Raw genomic sequence first — 16,998 nt, forward strand, 5'->3', positions numbered from 1 at the left:
CCTCCGGGTTTTCAAGCTCCTCGTATCTGCATGTTTCAGTACAACTATTTGCCTTCTCCAGCTCCCCTTTAAAATCTTCTGCTCAGTTCTCTTGCTTCATCTTTTCTTCCACTGATTATAGCTACTTTACATTCCAGAATAAGTTGAGTCCCTTTTGATACCAATTTTGGTCTTTCTTTTCTGTATTTTAATGACTTTTTGCTTTCTACATATGATTTCCTTGGTGTCATTCCACAACTCATCTGGTCTTTTGTCACTAGTGATTAATGTGTCTTATCCTTTTAATGTTCAATGTATCACTTATATTCAATGTGTTATCTAGATATGACAATATGTGATATCTATTCACTCGTGTTCAATGTGCCAATATGTATCTATCCAATGGTCTCTAAATTAAGCTGGAACATACTCAAGGTTGTACATTGACTCCTGAGGGCTTGTTTTAATTTTTTTTTAGCTTGAACTTGAACTTGAATTTCTTATGATCATTAGATGGTCCTTTCACAGTCAGCCCCTGGCCTTATTCTGCATTAAGCACTGATATTAAGCTTCTGTATTATATTATCACTTTCCAGCAAAGTAGTTGATTCGACTCCTATGTATTCCATCTGATGAGGTCCATGGATATAGTCATTGTCTATTTTGAGGAAAAAAGATATTTCCAATTAATAGGTCATGGGTCCTGAAAAATCCTATCATGTAATCTCCCACCTTGTTTCTGTCACTAAGGCCATAGTTTCCAACCATTGGCCCCTTCCTAATTTGTGAATTCCATATTTTAATTGTCAGTAACTATCAATACATCTCGATTGCATTTTTTTGACCAATTTCAGACTGTAGAAACTAGAATATTCTACGATTTCATTGTCTTCGGTATCAGTGGTGGATTGGTCCATCCGTTTGAAGAAGAGTCGTATGAACTGGCCTTCCTTGGAGAGGCGTGGGTATTCTCCGGTCGCTGACAGCATTACACCGCAGAGTCGATTTTGAAATGGTCTCTTTGACGTGAACGCAGTACCATTCCTCTTCTGTTAGTCCCCCACGTAGACTCGCTCCCACTGTCTGATTCAGTCCATTTCTGCTCACGAAGGCCTAGGATATCACTCTTTATGCATTCTATTTCATATTTTAATGACTTCCACTTTTTCCAGATTCATACTTCCTGCGCTCCATGCTTAGATTATCAATGGATGCTTGCCGCTGCTTCTTCCCAAGTTCCAGCTGTACTTCACCAGCAAATGGAGGTCCCAGAAGCTTGACTCATCGACATCGCTTAGTGTGATTCTACTTTAAGGAGGCAGTGGGGAAAATCTGACTTCTCAACTCTGTGGATAGAATTCCATTTGGAAATAGCATTTTCTTTGTTGTGTTAATAAGGCAGTATCAGTGTAGAGTAGGTCTCAAACCTAATCATTGCTAATTAAAAGGAGCAGAATAGCTACACAGACAAGCAACCCCAAATGGGAAGGCTTGATGCCACATGAAGATCACAGGAACTGAGGAGTGCTGGGTGACAGGGACGAGACAAGCGTCTTCCCCAGCGTGGCCACCGAGACTGTCCTCTGGAGCTGCTGCCCGGAATTCCCACTTCTAGCTTCATAACCTCGGACACAAATAATTTCTTGTTCTGAGACCACTCCCTTGGGATAGTTGTTATAGCAGCACTAGGAACCGAAGACTTCAAAATAGTTTATGGTGGAATTTGATCTATAATTCCAAATCACAACCCAGTCCTAAGGCATAAAAACTTCAGGGGAGGTAGGACCCAAGAATCTCTGTTTTAGTTAGACTATCCATTTTTTAAGCTCAGCGGAGTTTGAGAATGACTGTCCTAGTCTCTGTGCTGAATGCCAAGTATCAGGCTCTCCCCCAAAGAAATCCACAGAATGTTGTCGGCAGGCCCTTGTGGGCACTCTGTAGGTTAAACATGAGTGGCAAAGAGAAACTGAAGATACAAGAGAGAGAAATATCTGAACATTTTTAGGCCTTTCTATGTAATGAGGAATAATTAAAATCTCACCAGCTGGCCCTGCAAGTTGATTGTATCTTTAAGAACTAAGACTGGTTGGGCTTCTAATCTAATGGGGTTTGGAATATGGAATTTCATCTTCAGAAAAGGGGAAAGTCATTGCGCACATAATTTACCCACTTAGAGGGCCCCACGAAGCAGAGAATGAGGAGGAAGGGGCTCTTAATGACAGTTGCTTAATTATCTTTAGAATGTGTTGATCCCGTTTATGAAAGATACTAAATCTTGAAAGTTGTGAAGAAAACGAATCATCAAATCTGTGCTTTTTGATTGCAGTGAAATCTAGTCTTGAGTCTGAAGATTAAATGAGAAATTGCTTAAAAGCTTTTTAGTCCCTGGTGGATTGTGAAGTTAAAAAAAAAAAGACCCAGTCAAGTTGCCACCTGCTGTAATTTGTCCTAATTAGCCAGGCTCTTGCTTGAGTTGGAGGAGGGCTGAGAGGGATGGGAGAGATACAGGCAAGTGAGATTAAGGTACCTGCCTTCCTAAATGCCCTACCTACTGGCAGAAGCAGAACCTCAGTGCAGGAAGCACAGTCCCTATCAAGAATTTGCTTCTGAGGCAGATAGGCCTGACCAGGAGCCTAAAACCCAGCAAGGGGCAGGACTAGCAATAGCTTGGAAGTCTCATGGCTTGAGATTCAGCGTTCTCTTCGTGCGGCCGCGTACCAGGCTCTGGCCCTGTCGGAGGCAAAATCATGCTTTTCCTCCCCCTGTGCTGGAAGGGCTTCCACCCCAAATCAGGAAGCAGCAAGGCGGAGCAGCTGGCCTTGGAAGAGTTCTTTGGGTGGCAAATACAGTTTGTAGTCACATAATAATATGGAGATGGGTGGTTCAAACCTTCCTAGCTATGTTTTGGGGGTGCACCCTAAACATCTGATTCCCTAAGACCCTGTAGAGCAGTGCTGCTCTACTTGAATTCATGTGGTCACTCTGTTTGGAATCGACTTGTTTGGACATGACCAAGTTGTTTTCTTGCTTTGAGCTTCGAAGGTTTATGCCCTCATGCTAATTCTGCAACTACCTTTTTGGAACCTTAGACGAGACATGTATAAGGCATTAAACATAAGGTGTTAGTTTTTCCACCCTCCTCAGATTAGCAATGTCTATTAATACAACAAAAACCTACCTTGACCATATTAAAACCCCTCCTCCTGTTACCTCAAAGGGTGACCTGCTGCCTCAGTGCAGATTAGAACATCTGATATATTTTCAGTAGTTCCTGTAGAGTTCTAATTCCAGTTCTGACTGGCAAGCGTAGGAGAGAAAGGAGTGGAAGAGAGGGGGAAAAAAAGACTATATCAAAAAAGAAGAATTAGACAACCTAATGCTTGAAGTGTCAATGGGTAAAATATTGAATACTACAGGAAGCTCCAAAAGAAGGTGGAAGGAATACACAGAGTCTCTATACCAAAAATAATTGGTGAACGTTCAGCCATTTCAAGAGGTATCACATGATCAAAAAACGATGGCACTGAGGGAGGACCTCCATGCTACCCTGAAGGCATTGTGGGAAAAATGAGGCTCCAGGAATTTGTGAACTACCAATTGAAATGTTTCAACAAACCGAGGCAGTGCCAGAAGCATTCACTCCTCTGTGGCAGGACTTTCGGAAGCCGGCTCACTGGAAGATACTCATCTGGAAGAGACCATATTGATGCCGGTCCCAAAGAGAGGTGGCCTGAACAGAATCTGCAAGCATAAAGCAATATCTTAATATGCAAATAACATTTTGATGACGATCACTCAAAATTGATTACAGCAGTAGATCAACAGAGAACTACCCGAAACGCAGGCTGAATTTAGAAGAGGGCGTAACATGCGAGGTAACATGTTGACTTCACATGGACCTTGTCTGAAAGCAGAGGATCCCAGAAGATGTTTCCTGTGCTTTATTGACTATGCAAAGGCATCTGCCCCTGTCTTCACCAACCCTGGGTAACGGTGTAAAGAATTCTGGAATTCTAGAATACTTGATTGTACGCATATGAAACCTGGACACAGATCAAGAGACTGTTGTGCTAGTAGGAGAAGAGGATGTTTTAAAGAACATGTTTTAAAATAAGGACAAGTATAGGTCCTAATTATGGCTTTTACCATACTTACTCAATATGTGTGCTGAGCAAATAACCTGAGCAGTTGTGCTCTCTGAAAAAGAACATCATAACAGGATTAGAGGAAGGCTCATTAACAGCCACGAATAAGTAGATGACACAACTTTGTTTGCTGGAAGCCAAGAGGACTTGAGCACTTACATATGTCTAAAGATCAAAGACTACAGCCTTCCATGTGGTTTGCAATGCAGTGTAAACCAAACTAAAACCCTCAAAGCTGGATCAATAGAGAGCATCAGGACAAACAGAGAACAGAGTGCCATTGTCAGAGATTTCACCTTCCTTGAATCTACAGCCAATACCCATGGAAGCAGCGTTCAAAAGAATCAAAGGATGTATTGCACTGGACACACCTGGTATAGACTAAGATCTATTTAAAGTGTTACAGAACAAAGCTGTCCCATGTTATGGTATTATCATTCACCTCATATGCGTGTGAATGCTGGGCAGCGAGTAAAGGAGGAGCGTTTGAATTTTGGTGTTGCTGACGAGTATTACAAGTACCGTCTGTGGACTGCCAGAAGAACAAGCAGAACCGCTTGGAGGAAGTGCAGCAAGAGTATTTCTTGGAAGCAAAGATATTGGGACTTGGTCCTAATGTACTTCAGACAGGTTATCAGCAGAGCCCAGCCCCTTCCATAGGACGCCATACTTGGTAAAGCAGACACGGTTGGCAAAAAAGAGGAAGACTCTCAAGGAGATGGAATGGCACGGTGGCTGCAACAGTGGGTTCAAACATGACGATTGTGAGTGAGGACAGTGCAAGACCAGGCAGCGTTTCGCTCCATGGACATTGGGCCACCATGAGTTGGAACGGATTCTGTGGCACCTGACAACAACAACAGCTGAAGTTTGGAAAAGAAGCAGAATTCTTTCTTCCGAAAAATATTGCTAAACTGTTATGCTAAATTTTTATCAACTGGAAGTGTCTGGGAAGAGCCCCTCAGATCTCAGAAGATTAAAAAAAGATCATGACAAAGTTATGGAACCTAATCAGCCGTTACCAGACACCTTGAGGGACCGAGTCACTGGAGACTTGGGACCGAAAACAGCAGCCTTGAAGAACATCAAGATCGATTGGTGTATCGTCCACGAAGACAGTGTTCCACACCCTACTGTGGTGAGTGGCAACTGGGGTCTGACAAGCTTGTGAGTAGGCACTTAAGATAAAATTACTAGTCTTCCCCATCTAGAGTCAAGAATGAACAAAAGTAAAAGTTCAAGGAAAATGATTAGTCCAAAGAGCTCGTGAACTGCGGAACCCCAGTCTCCACACCCAGAGACCAGAAGAACTAGATGGCGCTTGACCGCCGTTGTCCACGCCTCTGATTGGAATGACTGAAGGTCCAGACAGAATGGGAGAAAACTGTGGAACAAAATTCAAAGATCATCCAAAAAATGGCCTGGCCTACCAGTCTGATAGAGAATGGTTCATCCCCGGGGACTGGCCCGTAGGGACCCTTTAAGCCTGGAATTGAATCTCTCCCAGGTGATCATCTGGAAGCCAAGCAACAGATAGGCCTATAAAGTGAACATACTCAGATCAATTGACCATATGAGCCTAAAAGGGCAACATTTGCCCCAAAGTAAAGCTTAAAAGACAGGAAGGAGAAGGAAAGATGGCTGAGAGGAAATGGCTACTCTGCGCTTGTACCTTGAGGAGGTCGCCACCAAGGTTGTGCAACAAAATGTGTATGAATTGTTGAATAAAAAAAATCAATTTGCTTTGTAAACTTTCACCAGACTTTCCTGCAAAGTTGCCGTGATTGCTGAGGGTGTCGTTGTGGATGAGCGGGGAGGGAAAGTATAGAAGGACATAAGCCAGACATCTGCCCAGTCTGTCTTCACGTGGGGCTCCCTGGGTAGTGCAAACCGTTAAGGTGCTGCTAAAAGAGAAGGGGGAAGCTTTGAGGCCACACAGAGTGCCTAAGAAGAGAGGCCTGGTGATCTACTTCTGAAAAGTCAACCGTTGAATTCCCTTTGGAGTGCAGAGCCCTCTGACATCCCTGGGACCATGAGGAGTCCGAATGGATTTGATGGTAACTTTTTAATTTCCTGGTTTGGTCTTCAAATACTGATACCAAAATAAATAAACAACTAAATGGATGCACAATACTAAAACTGCTATCTCTACATCCACCATGTACAAAGGACTTCAAAAAGGTTATGGAAAGATTCCATTATTTTTTTTAACCCCATCTTTTCCATGAAGTTTTTAAGTCCTGTCCTATGTCTTCTGTCTCTGTACCAAGGTCGGTTTATTGTTGTCCTAAACTTTAACTGCCAGACCGCCTGGCAAGAAACCCCCCAAGATCACAGGAAGAGAAGAAACCCTCCACATGGAGACCAAAGAAAGACCCTTGCTGTCGTTTTACTTGAGATGTCCCCCCTGGGTGTTTTACTCTGGATATTTGCTATAAGTTCTGGGGTCCCGTGAAATTCTTTTACTCGCGCTTAATTAGGCCTTTTCTATCACTTGTCCAGCTGGTGCCAGCAAGCATTGCAATTGGCATAGAAACCCTGCAGTCATCCACTCTATCAGGGAAAAAGCTCAGCTACCTCCAAGCTCATAACCACCTCTAGCCAGGAGCCCTGGGGAGGTAGAGCACCGTTCATTTTCAAAAGCAAGCTGTGTCTCTGCTGTCCCATCTCCCACCACCCTCTACTGGGCAGCAGCTTGGCAAGAAACCTCTTTCTAGAAATGGGGCCAATTTTGTGTAATTAAAATGTCTGCTCCTTCTTCTCATCTTGCGTCTTGTTAGGAAGCTTTGAGACAGAACTTTCAGAGTGAGCCAGGATGGCAAACTTACCTCATTATTAACTTCCAGCCTGCTTGATCTTCTCCGAAGTCCAAGGATCTTCCTTTTCTTGTCCAGTCACTACAAAGAAATCTTTCTTAGCTTTCTGAAAACAATTAGCCAGCACAAACTGGGGTATGAACTGCAGCCAGGGTTTCCTCCTGAACTCTAAAGAGGTTGGTTTGCCAACAGAGTCTGAGAAGTTCCAGGTGACCTGCTGCAAATAAAAGGCCCCTGCGGCCCTGGTACAGGAGGTTGCTTGAAAGTGCACCTCAAATGAGAAGTTCTGGGGGGTACATTTGGTGAAGTGCTTGATTATTAAGGTTTAGTAGCAGTTTGCTCCTATCCAGCCATGCCTCCAAAGAGAGGCCCGCTGATGGGCTTCTGCAAGGCCTTGCGAATCCTCTGGAATACAGCGCTGCGAACATCAGGCTTTCTCTTGACTTGGAATGAACAAGGGAGTCAGGCTTGGGAGGGTTTTTTTTATTAGTGTTGCGCACAAAGGGTATTAAGAGATAGAAGGGATTTCTGTGCTGTACTTTTCATTTCTGGTTTTGCGTCTAATGTGGCTGTTTTGCTGGAGAGAGGGATAAACACCAGGTCTCGATTGTAATGAACCCTATTAGACTAGCCCGTGAATCTTTTCCTTGAAGCACATCTTTCTGGTAATCCATGACGGCACAGAGCTAGGAGAGCTCGGGCACAGTCTATTGAAGTAGTGGCCTGCCTCCCACCCCCTGTTCTTCTTGCAGACCCTAGAGCACGAGGGGCGTTACTACGAGTGTGATGTCCTTCCATTCATGGAGATCGGGTCCGTAGCTCACAAGTACTACCTCCTAAACATCCGACTGCCTGTGAACGAGAAGAAGAAAATCAACGTTGGGATCGGCGAGATCAAGGATATCCGGCTGGTGGTAAGCGATCCAGGCAGGCAGAAGTGTGCAAGGCACTAGTTCATGGGTACTCGGATTAATAGGAAATGCCTTCTACCTCCTGGCATCCCTGTGCCTCAGTTGTCTCATATGAGAAGTGGGACTAATTTGGTCTTTGTGAGAGGAGAGAACACAAGGTGAACTCATTTGTGCCTGTGGTTACAGAAATGGAAGACAATTACTCACTGCTCAGTGCAGACCTGGTTACGGCGAACACAATTGTGAACAAGACACGAGTTATGCATTTGATTTGCGAGCACACGTGTTAAAGGGCACAGTGGTGTTTTAGGTGATAAAGTCTTTCCAAATGAGCAAAGATGATACCAGAAATGTTTTTTTTAATATTGCTGGTGAATACACAGAATACCATCAAGTTACTGTAATATCCTACCATCCAGAATAGTCACCACTGTTGAGATGTTGATGTGTCTCAAGAAGGTGGCCCAGGACCAGGTGTGTTCAGGTTGCGTTTCGTTCTGTTACACATAAGGTCACCATAAGTTGGAGCTGACTCTACAGCAGCTCACAAGAGCGGCTGACACGTAATTGTTCCCTTACAAAAAGGGATGTTATATCTAACACGTTGTATTCCTGCTTTTGCATGTAATATTAAGGCTATCATATAAATAGAGGGAGACTTCAAAAAGTTTGTGGGAAAATTCCATTATATTTTCATTACATTTTTCTTGAACTTTTGAACTCCCTCATCTATCTTACAATATTGTATAGCATTCCATTATAAAGATTTACCTTACCATACTTGACCAATCTCTACATTTTTAGCATCTAAGAGAGCGCCAGGTTTTTAATGAAAATCTTTACAGATCAAAAATCTTTGATCCCAATCTTAACCATTTTTGTAGCATAAAGGGTCCCTTTTTGTACCTTTTGATACCAACTTAGTTCTACAGTGTGTGAGGAGGGGCCAAGGGGAGAATAAGGACAATGTATGTGTGGGATATTAAAAGTTCTCAGATCTTGAAAATTCAGAACACCCAGTCTCTAGCCTCTTCCTTCTCATGTGTTTGATGGTCAAAAATAATACTATGATACATTCATTCCCCTTCAAAATTATTATTGACCTCTGTCTAGGGGATCCATCAAAATGGAGGCTTCACCAAGGTGTGGTTTGCCATGAAGACCTTCCTTACACCCAGCATCTTCATCATCATGGTGTGGTACTGGAGGAGGATCACCATGATGTCCCGGCCCCCAGTGCTTCTGGAAAAGTAAGAGCTGGTTTGGGAACACTCATTTCAGTCAGTGGCATCCGATGGCCTGCCACACTCCTGCTTGTACTGGAGGCAGGATGTGGGGGGTGGGGTGGGGTGGTCTGGTTCAAGCACCCAGTGTGTTACGTGGACTAGCGAGTCAACCAGGAGTCATTCTGGACTCCTCTTTCTTGGACGTGCAGAATTATGATTACATTCTCAGGACTGTACTTATATTTCTGGTCCATTTTTCTGTATCTGTACTTCATTTCTACTGTCAGACCCAGATACTGCTTTCTCTTACGGTGGCCGAACTGCTCGGAGCCCAGTCCTTCCTACCTGTATAAGGATGATGCTCCTGCAAATATGGTCTCTTTCTCTCCCGTATCATTCTATGGGAGATCTGTGGGAATGCTAGATCCTTCCGGTCAGTATACAAATGTACCATTTCCCAGTAGTCTCTCTATTGTCCACTTCCCCCTAAAGTCTTCATATCCATGTTTTGTTCTTCTTTACTGCAAGACTCCTGAAAATCTTTTCCATAATTAATCTTCCATGATCCTTCCCCACCACTTCACTGAAACTGTTCCACCTCCGTAGTCCAAATCCAGCGGTCGTGCCTCAATATTTTCCTTCTCTCAGCACCAGCATGTGATTTAACCCTTCCCTTTCTCTTCACTGGTCCTCCTTCTCAATTCCTCTTGGCCATCCTCTGTCTTGATGCCCATCAGTTGGTCTCTCCTGCTGTTTGCTCACATCTTGTTAGCCTCTTGCGGACTGCTGGTGGCATAGTGCTTACGTGTTGGGCTGCTAACCTGAAGACTAGCAGTTTGCAAACAGCAGCCTCTCTGTGGGACAGAGGAGGCTTTCGACTCCTGTGAAACATTATAGTAGAGACCCCAGGTGCCATTCCACCCTGTCCTGTATGGTTGTCTGGAGAAGGAATTGACTTGATGCTAGTGGGTTTGGTTTGCCAACCACTTAGGCTTCAAAGCCAGGACTCGGGTCTTTGAGCTCTTCTCTTCGTTAGCTACACTTCTGTCTCCGATGAGCTTATAGAGTATCATGACTTTTACAGTGATCTATACTCTGATGGCTTAATGTCTATTTCCAACCAAACTTCTCGCAACTCTAGACTCTACTTTCTTTATATGTTCACTTACATTAAAAAATATATATGTAACACATATGAGTACCCAAGAAGCTCATGTAATGCTTCCCTTTTCTGGCCTGCTGTTCGCCTGGCTTCTGCCTTTGCAGTCGCTCCAGCTACACCTGTGGGGTCACCAGTTGCTCTTCATATTTTCCCCTCCTGCCCACCGTCCGATCTACCAGGATATTGCAAAAGTTCCACTGGGACCCCCACCCCCTACTCTCACCTACCGTCACGTCCCACCTACTTCACGAGAAATAACCTCGCAACGTGTTCTCCTTCTCACCACCATTTTCCTCCTTGGACTTCATAGTTTTGCCTCCTTGCAAACGTCTTGGCTCAGGCTACATATGCAAAGTTGTCAATGAGGTCATGCCACTCCACGACTCCGAGCTCTCTCCTGACATTTCCTCTCCTTTGCCCTGACCTGCAAAGCCCTCCATGATCTGGCCCCACGCCACCTCTGAGCTCCTCCTCTTACGTCCTCTCCCACCCATCAGCCTCCTTGATGGGGCTCAAGTGTGCCCGGCAGGCTCTGTCCCCCAGAGACTTCGCACTCTCTCTTCCCTCTGACTAAATGCTCTTCCCCAGAGAGCTGTCTGGCACAGTGCCTGCCTGCCTGCCTTCTTTCCCGGCTGCAATGTCTGTTTCCTTTCGAGGCTTTCCCAGTGCCTGATAGGAAATAGCACTCCCAGTGTTTTTCTGTTGCCTTGCCCGGTTTTGTTTTTAATTAGTCGGGATTTAATACATATATCATTCCAAATTTCAGTCACATCAATTAGAATTGTACTCTTGCTACCACAGTCAGTTGTCAAACAATCTTTTTCTACATGGACTCCTTGACATCCTCTCCAACCCCCTCACCACTGTTCCCCAACTCCCTGAAACCCTTATTCTACTTGCTGTCCATATCCTGGGTGTCATACCATGTTTTGTTTTTCTTTAAAATGCTCATTCTTTGTTTACTGTCTTCCCCACTCCCCCACCCCCCCATACCCCATCGACAGGTTCTTATGAAAGCAAGACCCGTGCCTATTTTGACACTCCAGTTCTCTTCAGCCTCTGGAATAGTAATTGACACATGGCAGACACCCAATGCATATGTATTCTAGGAATTAATGAAAGAGCCATACCATTCCATTGTTAAACTCATTATTAGGTCCCCAGTCCCCCGGAGATAAATGTCTAATTCTGTTGTCAGGCGGGGTCTCTTCTCTGGTCTCACTTTCCGAATTTTTCTGATCAGTGTTATTTGCAGCTCCTCAGATGCTTTAGACCAGCGGTTCTCAACCTGTGGGTCGCGACCCTTTGGGGAGGGGGGTTGAATGATGCTTTCACGGGGGTCACCCAATTCATAACAGTAGCAAAATGACAGTGATGAAGTAGCAACAAAAATGATTTTATTGTATGAAATAAATGTATGAAAGGGCCGCGGCACTCGGAAGGTGGAGAACCGCGGCTTTCGTGTTGCGGGCCTCTGTGCTGGGCCCGTCCTTCCCCGTCTGCTTGATCTCTGCACAGTCTCGCTCAGTTTGGGGCTCTGTCATGTGATTTGGCACGGACAACTCTTTCAGTCGCCTCTTTACCTGGCCCCCCTCCCACTAAACAATCGCTGCGTGAGTGGAAAAGCAAGTCCTATTCATTTAGGTCTCTAGCCTGGACACAGTAACACGCCATATTACTAACATGTATTGCATGGGGATAAATGAAAGTGAATCACTTAGCAACATCATGAATCTTGTTTGGATAGAAAAAGCAAAGTCACCGTAGTATGATGGGGGAGAATACAAATGAAACCAGCCGCCTAAAGAATGTATATTTCATGGGTATTTATTTGGAGCCATTTATTATTGAAATAAACAGGCTCCTGTAATTCATCATTCATTGTTGCTGAGGGAATAATGCCCGAATCCCTGTGAGAAAGCAATTAAATCCAATGAGGACTGTCGGTGAAGTCAAGGGAGCCAACCACATGTGGGAAATACAGTGCGGGTCACTACGGAGATGAGGGCTGATTGTGCAGCAGGGCTGAAGGAATTCTCTTTATCTAGTAGTGGCACCAGCTAAGTGGGACATTTCGCATCTCTATAGAAACTTGTGAGAGCTAAGAAAATGATCCGGTGGCTTCTGTCGTAATAAGTAGCTTCTGGGGCCCCCGAATCCGCTCCTTGAGTTTGCAAGCCTGGCCCCTCGAGTAATAAACAAGTGTTCCTGGTGTGTTCTCCCCATCAGAGTCATCTTTGCCCTGGGGATTTCCATGACCTTCATCAACATCCCAGTCGAATGGTTTTCCATTGGCTTTGACTGGACCTGGATGCTGTTGTTTGGTGACATCCGGCAGGGCATCTTCTATGCGATGCTTCTTTCCTTCTGGATCATCTTCTGTGGCGAGCACATGATGGTAAGAGCCCACTGGGGAAGGGGCCGACAGCACAACATGACCCCGCCAGCCCTCCACCTCTGCTCTAGCTGCGGGTGAGGCAGGGAAGCCAGTGGTTACAGTGCAAGATCACTGTAGTCAGCCCTCTGGCTCAGATTCTTCCTTCTTCACCATCGGCTAGCTGAGTGACCTTGGGCAAGTGCCTTAAGTCTTTTCCATCTCAGGTTCCTCAACTGCAAATTCGAACGAAAGCCTAACTTATAGGTGAGAATTAAATGAGATAAATTCGAGCAAAATACTTAGCAGTGAGTGGGTACACCAACCAGCAATGATAATGATGATGATTTCTTTTCCTTTGACTTGAGGGAACTTCTGCTTTGCTTCATGCAGGCACGGCTCTTTCTAGGAAGCAGATCTTTGCAGTGATGTGGTAACCCCTGAAATACTGCTCGCTAATATCAGCACTAATTTTCATAGGCTCCGCATTGTATTTCAGGATGATGGAAGGTACCATAGGTGAAACTTCAAATGGTGCTGGCATCACATTGTGGCTAAGGCAGCAAGCCAGCTGGAGCTTGGTCCTCATGCCAGGAACTGGGTTCCCCTAGTGGGTTGGACTGCTTTTGAACTCCACCAGGGTTTGACCATTGTCCTGAAGACTTGCTGCCTTCCCAGGAAATAGCAGGAGGGGGGAGCAAACCCCTGCTGACTGCAGAACTCCTCATGGGGGTCCTCCAACAGTGACACGTTGAGAAGGAGCCCTTGGCCCCAAGGTGGTGGGGTGATGCTGCCTCCGCAGCAGGACCACCAGCCAGAGTGGCTCACCGGCAGTAAGCTGGTGTGGACTCACAGACCGGGGTCCTTGCCTGGGGCCTCAGACATGTCTTTGCCCTTCTTAGTTTTCCTATTCTTTCTCCCATTTTTAAATGCTGTGTCCTTGTGCGTCTATCCAGAAGAGCCATGCTTGCTTTTAATGATAAGCAGGAAAAAAATGTCTGTTTCAACCATGGGAGGCCTCTTTCATTGGGCCTATTTGGACACCTCTGTTTGCTCCTACAAAGGCCACCCTATCTTCCCAAATACCTCTACTTCCAAAGATGTTAATCACACATGATTTAATTCTGAATGAGCCATTTTGGGAGGACCACAGAACAACCCCAGACTGGGGGAGTAAGCCCCTTCATTTATTCCCATAGCATCCTGTTCTTTTTGCTATCGATAGCCTTTATCGGCTGGTTTTGTAATCATTTTTGTGCTGGACTCCTCCAAAGAAAATATGCTCCTTACGAACAGAGATTTCTATCTTACTCCTTCTTGTATGCATGAAGTCTAGCATGGTGTCCAGTACTTGCTCAGCAAGTCTAGTCTGCACAACTGGCTCACCTCTAGAATGGCTTTGCTCTGCTCCTATCCCTGACTCATGTCGCCATTTGGTTTTCCTTAGGATCAGCATGAGCGGAATCACATTGCAGGATACTGGAAGCAAGTCGGACCCATTGCAGTTGGCTCTTTCTGCCTCTTCATATTTGACATGTGTGAGAGGTGAGTAAGTGCCCACCAGGCTCAGAACAGACATGCCCACTCCCATCTCTTTCAGGGGACCATTCCCCAAAGCAGGAGGGTGACCATGAACATTTTCTCTGGCACGGAAGAGTTTGCCCTCGACGCATCCAGAGCTAGGCATTGTAATGGAGTCAGAGACCAACCTGGCAGGGATGCAAAACATTTGGACTGGTCACGTTCTCAATCTCCCGTTCTCATTAGGTTCTCCGGTGCATTCCTTGGTCTAATTTCAGCTGAGCTGCACATTTAGGAATATGCAACAAGGAGCATTCCCCCTTTGGTCTTCCCGTGAATTGCCTTTCCATCTTGTTTCTCTTTGTAGAGGGGTACAACTGACGAATCCTTTCTACAGTATCTGGACCACAGATGTCGGAACAGAGCTGGCTGTATCCTTCCGTGTTGGGTTTAGAGTTTTATTTTTCCCCACAGCTAACTGGTCCCCAAGATGATCTAAGCCACTGCCGATGCTCTGCATGTGGTCCCAGCCAGAGCTTTGATCCTCAGACCACTGATAGCATCATAGTTAAGGCAAATAATGAGGCACATTAATGCCTGCTCTCCAGCACGGGGCAGAGCCGCCAGAATGGGGGGGGTTGCTGCACATCCTCCTGGCAGAGATAGTTTCTGGTGTTCCCACAGCCCGTCTAAACGATCTATTATCCACTTGTTTACCTCAGACTGAAGCATGGCTAGCTTTCCCCTGGAGCCACGGGGGCTGTCTGCAGGCCCCTCGGTGGGAAGCCTGTTTCTGTAGTCATCTCTTTTCGAGGTTTCTTACAGCGACCTTGGCATGTTGGCGGCTGCTGTTCCTGCCCGAGACTGAGTGGAGATAAGACTAAGGTGATTAGTTCCAGGGGAGCCGCCGAGTCCTCTGGTTGGTTAGCATAAACTCTGTCTGACTCATCTTCGTGAGGCAGAAGCGACAGTCTTCTCTTATCCCTTTTAGGATGCTGGATTTGAATATTTTATCTCCCCGAATAGTGTGCTAAGTGCTTAGGGGAGAAAAATCTCTTTGGAGTGAGAGAAAGGCTTGGGGTGGACTTTTCCTCCATGGATACTGATATGTTATCAGGTGCTGGTTAATACGCTTTGTCCAAGGTGATGATGCTACTCGTTTTCTTAGTGCCACGAGAACTCTGTGCGGAAAATGGAAGCAGGACCATGATTCTTTGTTCACATCAGAGGATGGGAGCGTTGGATTCCCCTCCGCCCCCACTAGCGGACATTCGCACGGAGCCAAAGGACTATTTCCCCGGTGAAGTCAGCTGCAGCCGCTCTTCGGTTTTGCAGAGTTGACTTTGTGTGCCGAGTAGAGCCGGGGCTTTTAAGGCCCTGGCCTCTCACAAGCAGATTGCCAGGCCTGACTTTGGTGGCGTCTCTTGGGGGGTAGGGACCACCAAACGCTGTACCACCCAGGGACCCCTATGGTTACTGCAGTGCAGAGGGACTCGAAGCCGGTCACCCGCCTCCCCAGCCACCATGCTCATCCCTCAGCTCTCCTTCAGCCTCGTAGGGGGCACTCCCTCCCCCAAGCCGCATGTTCCTCTGCTCCTGGCTCCACTTGACGCGGTCTTCTGTGATGATCAAACACAGCCAAAAAACCCCACCAACAGTGCTTCATCCCTGGGATTACTGTAAGACCTTCCATTCCATGCCCAGGGGCCTGGCAACTCCAACCCCAATGCCTTTTAGGCCAACGACTCCAGGGCATCTTAATTCCCTAATTATGAAAACTCCAGGATGTAGCCACTCCACCACCACCACCACCACCCATGCGGGTTTTGTGCTGGGCTGCTAGCCTCAAGGTCTAGGGGAGAAAGATGAGTTTTTCTACTCCCACAAAGAGTGACAGTCTCAGAAACCCCCAGGGGCAGTTCTGCCCTATCACAGGATCGCTATGCGTCAGAATCAAATTGATGGCAGGGAGTTGTTTGTTTTGGGGGAGTAGTTGCCAAACACAGTTACACTTGGTTCCCTAGCATGGGAAAAAACCAATTCTATCTATTTGGTGTGCGGCCTGGGCATCTGCATTTAGCTCACTCTTGGCATGATTTCAGGAGTCCCAGTAGTGTAGTGGTTACATCGGGCTGCTGACTCTAAGGTCCACCGTTCAAAACCATCCGGCTGCTGTACAGGGGAAAGACGGAGTTTTCTACTTCTGTAAAGATTGACAGTCTTGCAAAGGCATGGGCACAGGTCTACCATCTTAGTGGGCCACTGTGAGCCAGCATTGACTTGTTAGCAGTGAGTTGGGGTTTGGGGTTTTTGGTAACCAAGAGGGACCCTGGTGGGCTAGTGGTTACCTGTTGGACTGCTAAGCATAAAGGGAGACCTTTGAAACCACCAGGATCCCTGCAGGAGATAGCGTGGCTTTCAATGCCCGTCAAGAGTGACAGTCTCAGAAACTGCGAGGGGCAGGCCTACCCTGTCCTAGAGGAGTCTCTAGGGACAGCATCAGTCTCAGAAACTGCGAGGGGCAGGTCTGCCCTGCCCTAGAGGAGTCTCTAGGGACAGCGTCAGTCTCAGAAACTGCGAGGGGCAGGCCTGCCCTGTCCTAGAGGAGTCTCTAGGGACAGCATCAGTCTCAGAAACTGCGAGGGGCAGGTCTACCCTGTCCTAGAGGAGTCTCTAGGGACGGCATCAGTCTCAGAAACTGCGAGGGGCAGGTCTGCCCTGTCCTAGAGGAGTCTCTAGGAACGGAATCAGTCTCAGAAACTGCGAGGGGCAGGCCTGCCCTGTCCTAGAGGAGTCTCTAGGGACGGCATCAGTCTCAGAAACTGCGAGGGGCAGGTCTGCCCTGTCCTAGAGGAGTCTCTAGG

General features: G+C 46.3%; 1 protein-coding gene across 1 annotated transcript in view; it reads left to right on the forward strand.

Annotated features, from left to right (window-relative positions):
* WLS (Wnt ligand secretion mediator) overlaps positions 1–16,998 on the forward strand; it is a 130,981-nt gene that overhangs the window by 89,272 nt on the left and 24,711 nt on the right. Inside the window, exons 4-8 of the mRNA XM_004699341.2 lie at positions 7,693–7,854; positions 8,965–9,101; positions 12,469–12,637; positions 14,061–14,158; positions 14,502–14,565. Of these exons, the coding sequence (XP_004699398.1) occupies positions 7,693–7,854; positions 8,965–9,101; positions 12,469–12,637; positions 14,061–14,158; positions 14,502–14,565 (630 nt within the window). The remainder of the gene's footprint in view (positions 1–7,692; positions 7,855–8,964; positions 9,102–12,468; positions 12,638–14,060; positions 14,159–14,501; positions 14,566–16,998) is intronic.

This window comes from Echinops telfairi, unplaced genomic scaffold, assembly GCF_000313985.2.
Source record: "Echinops telfairi isolate 266 unplaced genomic scaffold, ASM31398v2 ScPeMD7_443;HRSCAF=831, whole genome shotgun sequence".
NCBI lineage: Eukaryota > Metazoa > Chordata > Mammalia > Afrosoricida > Tenrecidae > Echinops > Echinops telfairi.